The 14,064-nt window shown below is 36.5% G+C and overlaps 3 protein-coding genes across 3 annotated transcripts; all 3 read right to left on the bottom strand.

The window, feature by feature from the left end:
* Positions 1-5,717: 5,717 nt before the first annotated feature.
* LOC7470429 (GDSL esterase/lipase LTL1) lies at positions 5,718-6,978 on the bottom strand. The gene is made up of 2 exons (XM_052452574.1): positions 6,227-6,978; positions 5,718-6,113 (listed from the first exon to the last, which is right to left on the bottom strand). Exons 1-2 carry the CDS (start codon positions 6,318-6,320, stop codon positions 5,893-5,895), a joined length of 315 nt encoding a protein of 104 aa, XP_052308534.1. The 5' UTR covers positions 6,321-6,978; the 3' UTR covers positions 5,718-5,892.
* LOC127903911 (GDSL esterase/lipase At5g55050-like) lies at positions 6,365-7,407 on the bottom strand. Its single transcript, XM_052452587.1, has 4 exons — positions 7,173-7,407; positions 6,900-7,042; positions 6,690-6,817; positions 6,365-6,476 (listed from the first exon to the last, which is right to left on the bottom strand). The coding sequence occupies exons 1-4, from the start codon at positions 7,405-7,407 to the stop codon at positions 6,365-6,367; spliced, it is 618 nt and encodes a 205-aa protein (XP_052308547.1).
* A 2,998-nt stretch (positions 7,408-10,405) lies between these two features.
* On the bottom strand, positions 10,406-13,959 carry LOC7466803 (L-ascorbate oxidase homolog). Its single transcript, XM_024598565.2, has 8 exons — positions 13,671-13,959; positions 13,459-13,568; positions 12,159-12,429; positions 11,943-12,045; positions 11,492-11,837; positions 11,015-11,380; positions 10,851-10,929; positions 10,406-10,755 (listed from the first exon to the last, which is right to left on the bottom strand). Exons 1-8 carry the CDS (start codon positions 13,815-13,817, stop codon positions 10,543-10,545), a joined length of 1,635 nt encoding a protein of 544 aa, XP_024454333.1. The 5' UTR covers positions 13,818-13,959; the 3' UTR covers positions 10,406-10,542.
* Positions 13,960-14,064: the final 105 nt, after the last annotated feature.

A 14,064-nucleotide genomic window follows, 5' to 3' on the forward strand; every position in this document is an offset into this window, starting at 1 on the left:
TAAATATTGAAGTTTGATGAGCAATCAGGGACTTGATTGAAGAAATCCAAAACTAAGGACCAACGTAGTTTGATGAGCAATCAAATGAGAGGCTTAATTACATAAATATTGAAGCATGCAAGTTCTCACTCCTTACCCAAGAAATAATAATAGTAGAATAAGAATTCAAGGTAGCAATAAAACCATAATAATAATAGTAGGCTGCCATTTCTTCTCAATCGATGCAGACTTCTTCTTTTTCCTCTACTTTGAAATCTTCCCCTGCTACTGTTGTTGCCATAAATCTCCCCCCATTTAGGCTTCATTTTCAACAATTGTTCCCATATCTAATACTCAGCTTAAAGTTTCCAAACACCAATATCTTTGTTGGTAAATGCAGATCAAACTGTATCTTATTGGACAAGATATTTTCCACTTTATTGACGGCTCCTTGTTGTGTCCTCCTTCTCATGTGGTTGTTGTTGATGGTTATTCTCTTCAAACTAATCCTTTTTTTTTCTTCGTTGGAAGCAGAAGGATCAACTTATTCTAAGTGCACTACTTTCTTATCTTTCAATGGATGTACTCATCTTGTTTTCAATTGCGAAACCTCACATTGTATTTTTCGTACTCTTGAGGAAGCCCTAGCTTCCCCATGTAATTCTTGCATTATGCAACTTCATGGATCTTCTCAAGATCTTTGTCGCACGTCACCCGCGCGGCATCTGCTGGCGATTTTTCATTCGTTATTTGATTTGATTGGTTCGTCGGAGTCGCCACCTAGTATTTAATTGAGGGCTACTAGGAAACCCAGGTGTACTGGTCTTGTCAGAGATTCACGGGTAGGGGACTGGTTGTGGTTAGGGAAGGTATTAGCACCCCTAACACACCCTACCTAAGGTAAGCTGCTTCGTGGACTTGATGTGTTAAAGAAGTTTTAAAAATTCTGTTCTTTCATCGAATTTTAGAAATACGACTTACGTGTAAGTTCATAATTCTTTATCCGTAAGCAAATCAAAATATTAAATTCTTCTTTATTCTTTGCAATTTTATCCCTAAAAAAAAATTCATAAACAAAATACAAACAACACATTCACTTTCACTATCTTTTCTTTTTTTCTTTTCTTTTCTTTTTTTGGTACATCCACACTACAAATTGTAAAAAATTCAAAACTAAACAAAAATTACATTAAATAATTTAAAATTTACAAAATAGCCCCTAAAACTCCAGAAATTGCAGGGAAGGCCTTCTGCAACCGCAGGAACAGTGGCGGCGTGTCTCCCCATGCACCCCAGGTAAGCAGGAGGGTCAGTCACGGCTTCCTCTCTTCTTCCCCTCCTCGCCGGCGGTGACCTGCAAAATACCAGAAAAACACAACAGGCAAACTGTTTTAATCTTCTTTCACGGTTTTCAGGTCTGCCTCTCTCTCTTTTCCTTTAGATCTGCATCACTGCAGATAGGCTCTTCTATGGGTTTTTTTCGTCTTCCCCTCCGCTTCGGGTAGCTGGCAGAAGGAGGAAGGATGGCTGCTGATCTGTAGGCGCCGCTGTGTTCGGGCCACCGCTGGAGGCTGTTGGGTCTGCGGGCGCTGCTGGAGTGAAGAGGCGGGCAGGAGGCCGGTCTGTGGAAAGAAGAGTTGGTGGGTGAGGAAGGGGACGATGTATGTGGGAGCTATCGTTCGTGGGTTGCAACTGGAGGCTGGTTGAGGGAGATGAAGAGGGTGTTGGCTGTGTTGAGGCGGAAACACCGCGACTGGAGGAGGAGATGAAAACGGTGGAGATGGGACTCTAGGGTTAGCTGGGATGCTGCGACTTTGATTGATTCTGGTTTGTGGGTATGGAGAGGGAAATCAGATGAGGTGAGGGGAGTAGATGGTCGGGTAAAGGAAGGGGGTCTGTTCTGTAGGTTGGGACTTGAAGATGAGTGGAAATGAGGGAATGGCGATGGCTGGTTTGGCCGCGTGTGGGGGAGCTGTGGCCGAGAGAGGTTGATGTGGGTGTGGTGGCAGTGAAGATCGGGAGCAGAGATGGCCGGGGGGACGAAGAAGAAAAAAAATCAGGAGTGGGGGGCGGCGGCTGCTTCGGGTGGAGATGGATTTTAGGGTTAGGTTTCCCTTTTTTTTTGTATTTTTCTTTCAAAATTTCCCCCCTTGTTTTGAGTTGTGGACCCATATTTATAGGTAAAATATTGCTTGGTCCTCAAAATTGGTCCCTCAACTTTCCTTTTTTTGTAAATTTTGATTTTTCTTGTTTTTTTCTTGTATTTTTTAAAAACGAGCAATATCAACATTGACTCAATGAGGAAAATCAATGCTTTTAAAAATGACGCGAGAAAAATCGAACGTGTTCAAAAGACATTTGAAAATTTAAATTCTTTTTTAGATGACGTTGAAAATGCTAAAAACGATGCAAATATATTAAAAACATATTTTTTGGATTTTCGTTGTTTTTCACTATTTTTTTGGATTTTTCAAAAATTTTATCAAAAAGGTGGGTCAAAAATTGGGTAACAACAATCTTCATCATGGTGATGATTCGGTCCTTACACACACACACACACACACACACAGAAGGCAAAAATATTATTTGATAAATTAGGAGTTGTTGGCCAGCCAAGTTCTCTTGAGGATTTCAATTTGTTTATGTTTTGGGGTCTTCGCGGTGAGTTCAAAGACTTGGTAACAAGCCTTACGACTAAGGCATGATCTTTTTTGTATGCAGATCTTCATAGTCATCTCCTTACCCATGCGTTCCTTTACAAAACCTCTCTTCAACCCATAACTGTCACTCCTTCTTTACTGCCTACGCTAGATCAGCCACCATCAACTAATATTACACACCATCAGTCCTCAGATTTGTATAACAATAGTCCAAATTTTAGTCGTGGCAGAAGATGATTTCATGGAAGCTGGCATTCCAACAAGAATCGAAACAGCACCCGAAAAAAGTCTGATTTTCAAGGTTTTTAGGGGTCTTATAACAGTGACTAGAGGCAGAGCAATTGACAATAAAATAGAAGGAATAATGGCTCTTCACAATGGTCCAATAATTGTTCTTTTACGAATAATGTCAAGTGCCAACTTTGCCTATCATTTAGTCATACAACTCCTCAATGTTCTCAGCTTCACAGCTATGGATAACAACCAAATGTCAAAATTGTTGTCAATAATGTCTCCTCTCCTAACTCTGTGGATTGGTTTCCGAACACTGGTGCGAATCAACACGTTACATCTGCTATTGCGACTCTAACCAGGTTTGAACCCTATCTTGATAATGATCACTTGCATGTTGGTAATGATAATTATTGTTACTCATTTTGGGACATCACATAAATAAAAAATTTTCAAAAAAAATAATAAAAAAAGAAATTACAAAAACAAAATTGAAAAAATATTGCAAGAAAATTGAAAAATATATATAAGTGAGAAGAGTATATCAGGACGCCTAGTAAATTGCCACAAATAGGTTGAGGAAGATGAAAATATACAAAATCGAAAAATTTGACAACGTATTTGGACTAATAAAGGCTCCACTAGCAAATAAAATTCATTTTGAGGAGGAAAATTCAAAATTTGATGTTTAAGGACTCAATTAAAATTCTTCAAGGTTTAATTGAATTTATTGAGGGCTTAATTACAAGAAAAATATGATTTTTTTAAAGTCAATTTTGGCTTTAATTAGAAGAAATTAAAGTCTAGAGATCGAATTGTGATTTTTAAGAGTTAATTTGATCAAATGAGAGGCTTAATTACATAAATATTGAAGTTTGATGAGCAATCAGAAACTTGATTGAAGAAATCCAAAACTAAGGACCAACTTGAAAGACATGCAAGACTTCAGGGATTGAAATCGATGAAATCAGGGGTCAAATTGATGAAAATTAAAAGTTTGATAGTCAACTAGGGATCCAATTGAACAAATCAGATTTAGGGCTGATTAGGTTGGGACCTTTAAATGAATGAACGCGGAGTTACAGACCTCCATATTGAGCAAAATTGGATCCAAATGAAATATGTGCACCCTCTCTACCAAATTTAGGTGATCTCAGGTGACGATGATGTTAGAATTGCTCTGATGAAGTCTCGAAAGTGGGCAACTCAGTCAACTCTAACAGTGCAACTATCATGCAAAAAAAATTTGGTTTTTGTGTGTTCACACACGAAGCCCCCTCAATGACTCCTTATTAAGGGTTCACAGCACTTCTCTCAAGATCAAGACTTTAGAAATGGATTCAAAACCTTCCAAAACCCTATAAATACCCTTTTCAAGATCAAGAAGGGGCTGGACTATTTATCATTCTAAAATACACACACACGTAACCATTCATGTTTGAAAAGATAAAACTGTCCCCATTGTTCCTCATCAGTCATCACCATTTTCCACGTGAATCTGGCAAGGGTATTTTTGTTATTTCATACATGTCCGTCGGTGATGCCATTTAAGAAAAACAGAGGTGCTCTCTGTTTCACATAAAGAATTGCAATTCATGGATAATTGTTAATATCTAATAATAATATGGTATTATATTGTATGACTAGAGTCCTGGAACAAGATGAAGACATCCCTCCCAGGGGACAAGAACTGAAAAATGTAGAAGTCTGGGAGAGATTAATGTTCTGGTTTGAATGCAAAGCCACAACCTGTAATATGTTTTTCTAACTCCTAATTAATCAAGTAAGTACTGAACTAGTTTTGTTCTGTCAGTTGAGTACCCAAACCAAAAATCTTCGTTCAATTTGTCCTATTTGGCGACAAAAATATGATGTAAATGGGATCAATGTTTATTTGATTTGATATTTTTCGGACAAAAACAGAGGTGCTCTTGATTGTTTTTCTTAATCTAACGATGAGAAATTCATAGTTTTAAATTTGATCATACAGGCACGGTTTTATAATAGTAAAAATGGCCATAAATTAGATCCCACTGCTAGGAGCTTTGGCTCTCTTGGCTATGGCTTTCTCATTTGCTACTCCGCATGCGACTCCCAGCCCCCTCCAAGACTTTTGCATGGCAATAAATGATGCTAATTGTTAATGGGAAATTATGTAAGAACCCAGAATGATTTTCTTGTATTCAGGACTAAATGTTTCTGAAAATACATCAAATCAAATTAGAGTACATATTAATCTCATACTTTTTCTTGGTACGTATAGCTTATGAACCAGATGGTGGCCTGGACTCTCCACAGTATCATCCTAGAGCATTGGAGGTTCTTTTGGTTTTACAAGGCATTTTATTTTATGTGCTGGTTTTGTCATATCAAACCCAGATCACCGTCTCTTCACAGAGATTCTACAACCAGGAGATCTTTTTGTGTAGCAGATGCAATTTCTTTTGCTGCATTAACAAGCCAAGACCCAGGAGTAAATCCAGTAGCAAATGCAGTTTTTGGAGCCAGTTGGCCTATTTATCCTGAAGTTCTGACCACCGCTTTACAAATGGACAAAAGGTTTGTGGAGGATCTCCAACTTAAAACTGGGTCAATCCCTCTACTTGGACCTTTGAAGGCAAGCCATACTCAACATGTAACTGGTGAGTTATCACAACATAGTTGATCAAAATGTCAGCAGCAATATTTTTTAGAGCAAGTAAAAGAGGAGATATAAATGTTGGTTTACTTGTTTCTGTAGCGCGTTAGAGCTGCCAGCTTAGAAGCAGTATGACACAAGATTGAATGAATTCCATAACAATTTTAGAAAGACTTGAAATCAGATCACAAATCATTGTTTGCTAATTGTGGAGGTCTACACTAATGAATCAATTTAAGTCACTATAAGGAAATAGAATACGGTTACAAATTAATGTCACCAAAAACATGAACTCTGTTAACATGCTGTACAAGCATGTGATGATCTGGGAGATCAATGTTCCCTTATTATTTAATCTTATCAAGGAGAAGTCTTTTTGGCTAATCAAGCCTCAGCCAACTGTTTGAAATTAATTGGGGATACAAATCGTGGTTCACCAGCATAAAGGGTTAGAGCTGCTAGTTTTGAAGCAGTCATTGTAGGATGGAATAAATCCCAGAACAAGTATTCATGGCGATTCAGACAAAGATTTGCATTTTTGTCACAGATGCCTTCGCCATTGAACCTCTTAACTCCACAACAAGCAGTTTGCACCTCCTTAAATCCTGATGAGTGTTCAGAAGATTTAGGAATGGTCAACTCAACTGATGCACAAAACTAAAACATTTTGCTGAAATTTGTCAACGCATTGAAGTTGTCTTCAGAGAGAATAGCTTACCGAATGGAAAAGGGTTGTCTATCACATTGATGGTCATCTCATATGCGTTTCCAAGTGAATACTTTAGGTCTGTATATTCTGAGCCGAGCTTCATCAGGAGGGCGTTGATTGTTGAATGAAATTCTAAAGCAAGGTCATTCAAACCCTCCAAACAGCCCCCACTTTCATTGAAAGCCCTTTGAGATGGGCAGCAACCAACTGGTGGAACACTAATAATACCAATCTTCTTTGCTCCAAGCTCAAGGATACTCTGCAAAATCAACAAGGCAGAACAGTTGCTTCAGTATGCTCTTGAACATGGTAGCGTCATGGATCTAACAGGCAGGAAAAGGAGGATCTTACCATTATTTGTTTTTCGTATTCAAGTCCCAAAGCAGAAATGAACTCTTGCTTGGGTACACTACTGTTTGAATAGAAATAACTAAGAAGATCGTTGCTACCAATGCTAATGAAGAACAGTGACCTTGAGAAAAGAATTTCTGTATATGCTGAACCCTTAATAGCTGTAAGATTGTCATGGACTGCAGAAAGTTGCTCAATCTGCTCTCGTAGTGGGACAACATTCTTAACACCGCTCAGCGAGCTGGTTAACTGAAAAGAGAAGAAGGAAAGAGTATTTTTCTCAAAACTTACAAGGGCAAGTTATAGGCTATCAGGATAATTAGGCATTTACCGCAGTTTGCCCAGTCATGTCAAGAATGCCAGACCCTGCAGAGGCAAAATTTACTCCCCGAAAGCTAGGCCGTTTGAGCAATTTTGGATTGCCAGCGAGAGCAAAGAAAGGTAGTGGGCTTCTCTTGAATCCCATTAGCATAGCTGACCATGGAAACATCATCGAAAGGCTATGTTACAATAAAGCACAACGTACTCATCTTTGAAATAAGACAAATCATTGACAAATTCTACACTTGAAGGGTAACAAATCATTAACAATTCTTGTACTAACCTAGAAAATCAGCACTGTTAAAACCATTACTGAACCTTCCAGTTGGTCTAGAGGAGGGAAAATCAATGCCATTGGGAGGAAAGTCAGCCCTCGCTTTGAATCCTGGTAAGAAATTGTTAGTCCCAACATCAGCTGTCGAATCTCCCAATACAAAAACAGCCGGAACCTCTGCATTTGCAAAGCCAAGACCAACAATGGCCAAGCATAGGACTTGAAGAAAAGTTCTGCTTTCCATTTGGACTTCCTATTTATTTCCTTTACTAGCACATAAATTCCTGACCAAATTTTCTAGTATTTATAAGCTATAAAAACTCTACAACAGCATATACAAGTGCCGGAATGTTGGATATATATTCTTTCACGACAAGAAAGCAAACTTACAAGAACTAGGCATCTCAACAAGGGGATAGTCCCAAAGTATCGTTACTAATGCCGGATTGACCATGTCAAAATTCTGTACTCACTCATTAGTCTTTTCTATGCATTTCAATGCATTTTCCCCTGTCTATTTGCTGCCGTATAAACTAGACAGTCGATGCAATCAAAGAACAAAATTGTTAGATTTTATGTTTAACCTATGATATTTGATTGGTTTTATTTCAATGATAATTGCGAAAGGAATGACAAGTAACAGTCAATTGGTGATGAGACTGGAAAAATCTTCGGTAGAAAGATTGAGTGTATTTTTTATGAGCTATAAAACTAGACTCGAAAAACTTAGTTGGTTTGATGACATCTTTGAAAAATACATTTTGAAATTTAAGTCAGTTTAATGTTTATTTAAATGACAAGGAGAATAAATATTTTCAAAACTTAAATGTTTCTTAAGTTTGTTTAAGTCTTGTATCAAACTTATTTTTTTATATATTTATATTGTCTAAAAAGATAGAGTTTACAAAGATAAACTATGACCAACTATCAATCTAGAAAGATAAAACTCTGTTTATATAGATTTTTTTAAGATAAATATCTTAAGAAATATTTAAGGTATTTGATATAAATATCAAATGAATATCTAGGATATTTATAAGATATTTACATTAAAATATCTTATAAATATTTAGGACATTTATAGAGGTATGTACATTATATAAAGTATTTGTGTAATTGTTTTATGTATCATTAGAGCCTCTTGGTCTTGCAAACAAATATGTTTGCAAAACTTGACCCAACAAGGAGAGGTAATTACACACATGGAAGTAACTTTTGGTGTAGCCACGTAGAGCATAGCCTAGGCATAACTGTTGTCTTAGCCAATGGCATGTCGTTGGTATAGTCGTAGACATAGCTGCTGACATGTTGTTGGGGCTTCGTTAGTCGTGAAAAGAGCTTTTGATAAACATGAATGAATTGGTTTTTTGTTCAGTTTCTCACATGCGGCACAAAATGATAAGTCTAGAAAAATTTTCAGTAGAATAATTAGGGGCATTTTCCATGTGCTGATAAAACTAAATCTGGAGGACTTGGTGGGTTAGGCGATACCTGAAAAAAACATTCTAAAATTTAAGTTAGTATAGTGTTTGTTTAAGTGACGGAAATAATAAATATTCTCTGAGTTTAAATATTCCTTAAACCTTATTTAAGTCTTATATCATATTTGTGTTTTTTTTATTTTTATTATTTAAAGAGTTAGAATCTAGAGAAATAAAACTATGTTTATACAGACTTTCTAAAAATAAATATCTTAAAAAATATTTAATATAAATATCTTATAAATATATAGGATATTTATAAAAATGTATACATTGTATAAAATATCTATATAGTTTTTTTCATATATCATTAATTAGTTTAACAAAATTTGAATGCTCCGTTGAAGTGCTGTCGTTTTGCACATCAGACTTAATTCTACAATATCAATTCTACTGATAGAACCAAGGAGGCCCGTTATATTTGTTCATCTGAGCAGCGGAGGTACCAGGAAGCTTCAGGGAGAGGGGGATGGCACCCCAAAAACTTTGAAAGTTTACATTTTGGCCCCTAAAATTGAATATTTTTTAATTAAACCATTCAAATTAAGGACTATGTGACAGAAAATGCTTATTTCGCACCCCAAAAATTATTTTATTTTCATATTTGCTTTTATTTTTTTTTACTTGTAAGAATCAAGTTCTGCTCTTGCCAATTGCAAGCATATACGTCCCTAAGCAGGTGGCCATCAGGGCAGTCATCCTTGATAATAGATTCTATTTGTATTTGTATTTAAAAAGTATTTTTGGAAATTTTTAAATTTATTTTACTTTAAATTATTTTTTATGATTATAAATACTAATGTTGAAAATAAATTTTAAAAAATAAAAAAATATATTATTTTAACATATTTCTCAATAAAAAATATTTAAAAAAATAAATGTTACCATAATCCCTAACAATCTTCTAATTGATCTCTCTCACTCCTTTTAAAGAGTTGGTATTGATTATTAACATTCTTACAGGGTGTTTTAGAATATTGCAGTGATTATTTTTCAAAGTATTTTTTTCTTATAAATATATTAAAATAATATTTTTATTTTATTTTTTATGTTATTATATTAAAGCTATCTAAAATTATTAAAAATAATAATTTGTTTTTTAAAAAATAAATAAAATTTAACAGCCCTCCATTTTAGCAGCAATCCCAAACAGACTAGCCTGCTTCCGCGCAACATTCAGCCCATCTCTCAAAGCCGTTCTTGCCTGCGTGTTTGAAGCATTGCCAGTGAGACTAGGGAAAACCGCTAAAGCCATCTGTCATATGATGGCTTTCATAGACGTCATGAACTTAATTATCATACAAACAGCGAAGGTACATGAAATTATTGAAAGAACATTTTTACACCTTAATAAAAATTTATACGAACTGAGACATTAATTTTTTTTTAAAATAATTAAAGAAAATTTAGAGAAACTATATTTTACGTGAATTAATTAATTCGAGAGAGTATAATGAGTATTTTTATGTTAGTTTCAGTTAAGAATAATGTAAGTAAATGTTATGAACACAATTAATAAATTTGGTCTAATAAATTAATTTCTAACCTGAAAATAGTAATGCAAACAATTATAAGGAATTAAGAAAAATATTTCTTTAGCTAGATGGTTGTTTAATAATTAATGTATAAATGTTATTATCTCACATGTTTATTGAATTAATAATATTTTTTATATATTAATATGTAAATATTATTGAAGTACAAATATTATATATTGTTTAGCAGAATATTGTGTAAGACAATGAAGCTTAAATCTTGTAATTCATCACAAAAGAATATAAGACATCCATAATTATTATAAAAATGAAACATCTTCTGCTAACCAAATACAAATATTTGTAACAAAGAATGGGACCCTGAGTTAGGGTCTTGTACAGTGGGGTAACAGTACTGTTCATCTATAGAGGTCTGGTTCTTCTGCCAATGGCTCTCCCGCAAAGAAGGGCGTTCTTGGGAATTGGATATTCATCTCGAGGTGACTCAACCGGTGAGTAAACACGCATATAAAATTGCTGACCAAGGTATTGTCTTGCCCAGAATTCAGTCCTGATGTTCCACATTCCAACATTATCAAGTGCAATGTAGATAGCAGTCCATGACTTGGGATACACCTGCAGCAACAGCAGCAGCAGCAGCCATAATTTGTCAAACCTTTGTTACACTGAAGCATGGTGATCAGCACTGAATACTAGATAAAGTATCTCACCTGAGTCGTGCAGCGCGAAACCGCATCCCTGAGATTGTATTGATTACGGCTAGCTGGAGTCCACACCCCTCCATCCATACTGTATATTTTAAACAAGTTAGAAGCATAATCAAATGTATTTAAATAGACCCACTTATGTAGCGTACAAGTTCTCAGGTTCTTACCCGACTACCCAGAAGGAGTATCCATTGATGTGCCAGCTCTGGACAATGTTCTCATGGTTCTGAAACACGATCTCAACAAAGGCCCTGAAATCGGCACCCATGACAGATGTGTCGAGGTACATTTTCTTGCCGGTTGGATAGTCTGGCATGCTTCCGACGCGGAAAACACCCCCGATCTTAAAGTAGTCAGCAATCTTAAGAGGGGTGTCGGCAGGAACAAATGAGACGCTGTTAACTGCATATCTCTGCTTGCCATTAACTTGAGCTGCAGAGCTTTCTAGCTTGATGGTTCTGGTAAGGTTAATCATTCCATAGTGATATGATCCTTGTGGATTTGGTCTTGGTCCACTTGCTGTCAGATTTGTCCTGGAATAATGAACATATGAAAAATGTCACAACAATTATTCACTTGAAATGTGAAACATTGTCAAGTCAGTCGCAATGTCAGGAATCAGTAATGAATTACAAGGGACTCGCCTAATTGAACGAGCCTGGTTAAGAGACCAGTCGATTTCGGTGGTTGGTCCACCAGGGATTGGACCGGACACTTTTTTGGCAGAATTGCTGTAGTGAAGTATGGCAGTGGTGGTAAGGATCTTGGTGGTGAAACGAGTAGAGACAGCAATGTAATAGTCCTGAGCTGTCTGATCAGCTGTGACCAACACCGAATAGGATTGACCGACATGGACATCCAGTGATGAATACGTAGTCTGAAGAGTGTGAGTGCCCTCAACTTCAACTAGCTTCATCTTGTGGCCTTGAATGCGAAAATTGAGAGAATGTTGGAGCCCCACATTTGATATCCTGAGCCTGTAAGTTTTTCCTGCAATAAGAAATGCAATGTCCATGATTCATTACAATCTGAACTTTCCAAGTCTCTTAAGGTCTGAAACACGCCATAAACTATCACCATGGTTCAAAAAATTACCAGGTTGAAATGTGAAATATGTCTGATTGGGTCCACGGCCATTGACCAGGATGCCATCTGGGAGAGGAAGCTTGTGACCACGATCTAAAATGGCCTTCAATGCCTGAAATAGTGAATAGCATTGCAAATTCATTACTAATGAGCAAAATCACATAAAATTTGAAGAAGCTAGTTATACTTTTGACAGGTGGTGTGTATTCATAGTCTGTCAATTACCGTGTGGTTGGCCTTGTACCAATCTCCAATAAGAACAGTAAAATCATCAGCAGGTTCAGGGAATGGGACAGGAATTAGCGGCCTGCTAAGGATCCTGATGCCTCCAAACCCACCAGCTGCCTTATGGAAAGCAAGAGATGGGTAGTAGTAGAAGCTGCCAATCTGATCTTTCACTTGTAAAATGTAAGTGAAGTTCTTGCCCGGAGGGATTGGACATGTCGTTCCATATACTCCATCTTCGTATGAATTTCTCCTTTGCTGGACACCATTCCTGTTTCATTTTTCCAATTCAGTCCCAAACCCACGTAAAAAGCATATCAAGTCAAAATTATTTCCAAAAAAAAACAGATGAGAAAGTCTAGGCTCGGACTCGTAGCAATCAGCCGACTATTCACGTATCAAATTTCATCCTTGATTGACAACGCTAAAGTCAATCTTGGCTAAGACAGTACTTTACAGATTTTGTTTTTCTAGAGGTCAACTTTACAGCTGTTTTCTATAATTCATGTTGATCACACCCCAGCAAACAACAACTAAATTACAGACAATGGGCAATGTGTCGACATCTAGAACTCCACGGCCGGAAAGTTAGGCATAATTTATGTGGGCTACTTGGACTCAATCTTATGATCATTGCCTGGGCTCGAAGATGTCTAAGCTCTTGATGTCTGCTTTCCACACTCACCTTTGGAATATTGATCTTGCCGCTAAATTCTAAGTCCGTGCTAGCATTATAATTAACTTTGGCTTGACCGCGTAAAGCACTACTGATAGCATCAATTAACTTAATTACGTGAGTGTGCTGATAACTCTAACCAAATGTCACGTAAAGAAGGTGCGTTGCCTTAGCGTGTTGTCCAACTGCTGAATTGCCAAAACGTGTAAAATTCAACTAAACACTTCCCAAGACTACATAAGATACTAAAAAAAGAGTGCAGTAAAGTTGAGTCGAGGAAGCTATCTAAGGATATTTACTTGTATGGTAAAGTTTTAATAGTGATTTAGATATTTCAATAGATATAATTGGTACAAATCGTTTTCATTACCCATAAACTATAGTCGCTGTTATAACTTTATGCACTAAATATGAATGTGAAATGGGACTAAATGGGAGGGGAGACTTGCCTATTCCAACCTTGTTAATTGGAGAATAAAATTATTTTATAAAATAAAGAAAAACGTGCGACACGACAACTGAAAGACCCCTCTAGAAATGCTATGACGACAGTTTCCACTTCATCACACCATTGCCAGGAGAAACTTCAAGCGACGCTGACAGAACTTTGAAGAGAATTCTTACCAAGAAATGAGAAATGGCTCCGGCAAGCTATTGTAAACATTGATGATGAGATTATTGTTGGTGACGGAATAGATATCCGGCCCTGGAAATTGTCCATTTATCAGAATCCCCTGCACACAAAATACCATTAAAAAAAACATCTTTTTATAAGAACAACCAAGAGAAAGAATCGTTACATTACAACTTTTGCAGACAAAAATCAATGCACAAACCTGTTGTTTTACACCAAGTGGATATATGTCACCGTAGGTAACATTCCAGGTGAAGAACCTGTAAGGATCCTCGGCATTAACAAAAACCAATGTACAACAAAATGTAACACAAACAAGAACTTGCCAACATGTTGCACCACAACCCATTAGCAAAAAATCAAGGATGAACTGGAAATCGGAGAGGATTAATGAAGAGAAATTAAAGAAGTTTGTCTTCCGTTTTCTCTAAGAGAAGGTTACAGAAGGAGACACTTGATATATGGTTAGTAGTGGTAACTCATTGCAGGCGGTGACATGTATTTAAAGTGGCAATGCAAAGGAAGGAAGCTAATTAAGAAGCCCACCAAGAAAAATAAAAAATAAAAAAAATAATGCCAAATAACAAGATAATGGA

Source organism: Populus trichocarpa, chromosome 4 (assembly GCF_000002775.5).
Source record: "Populus trichocarpa isolate Nisqually-1 chromosome 4, P.trichocarpa_v4.1, whole genome shotgun sequence".
NCBI classification, from domain to species: Eukaryota; Viridiplantae; Streptophyta; class Magnoliopsida; order Malpighiales; family Salicaceae; genus Populus; species Populus trichocarpa.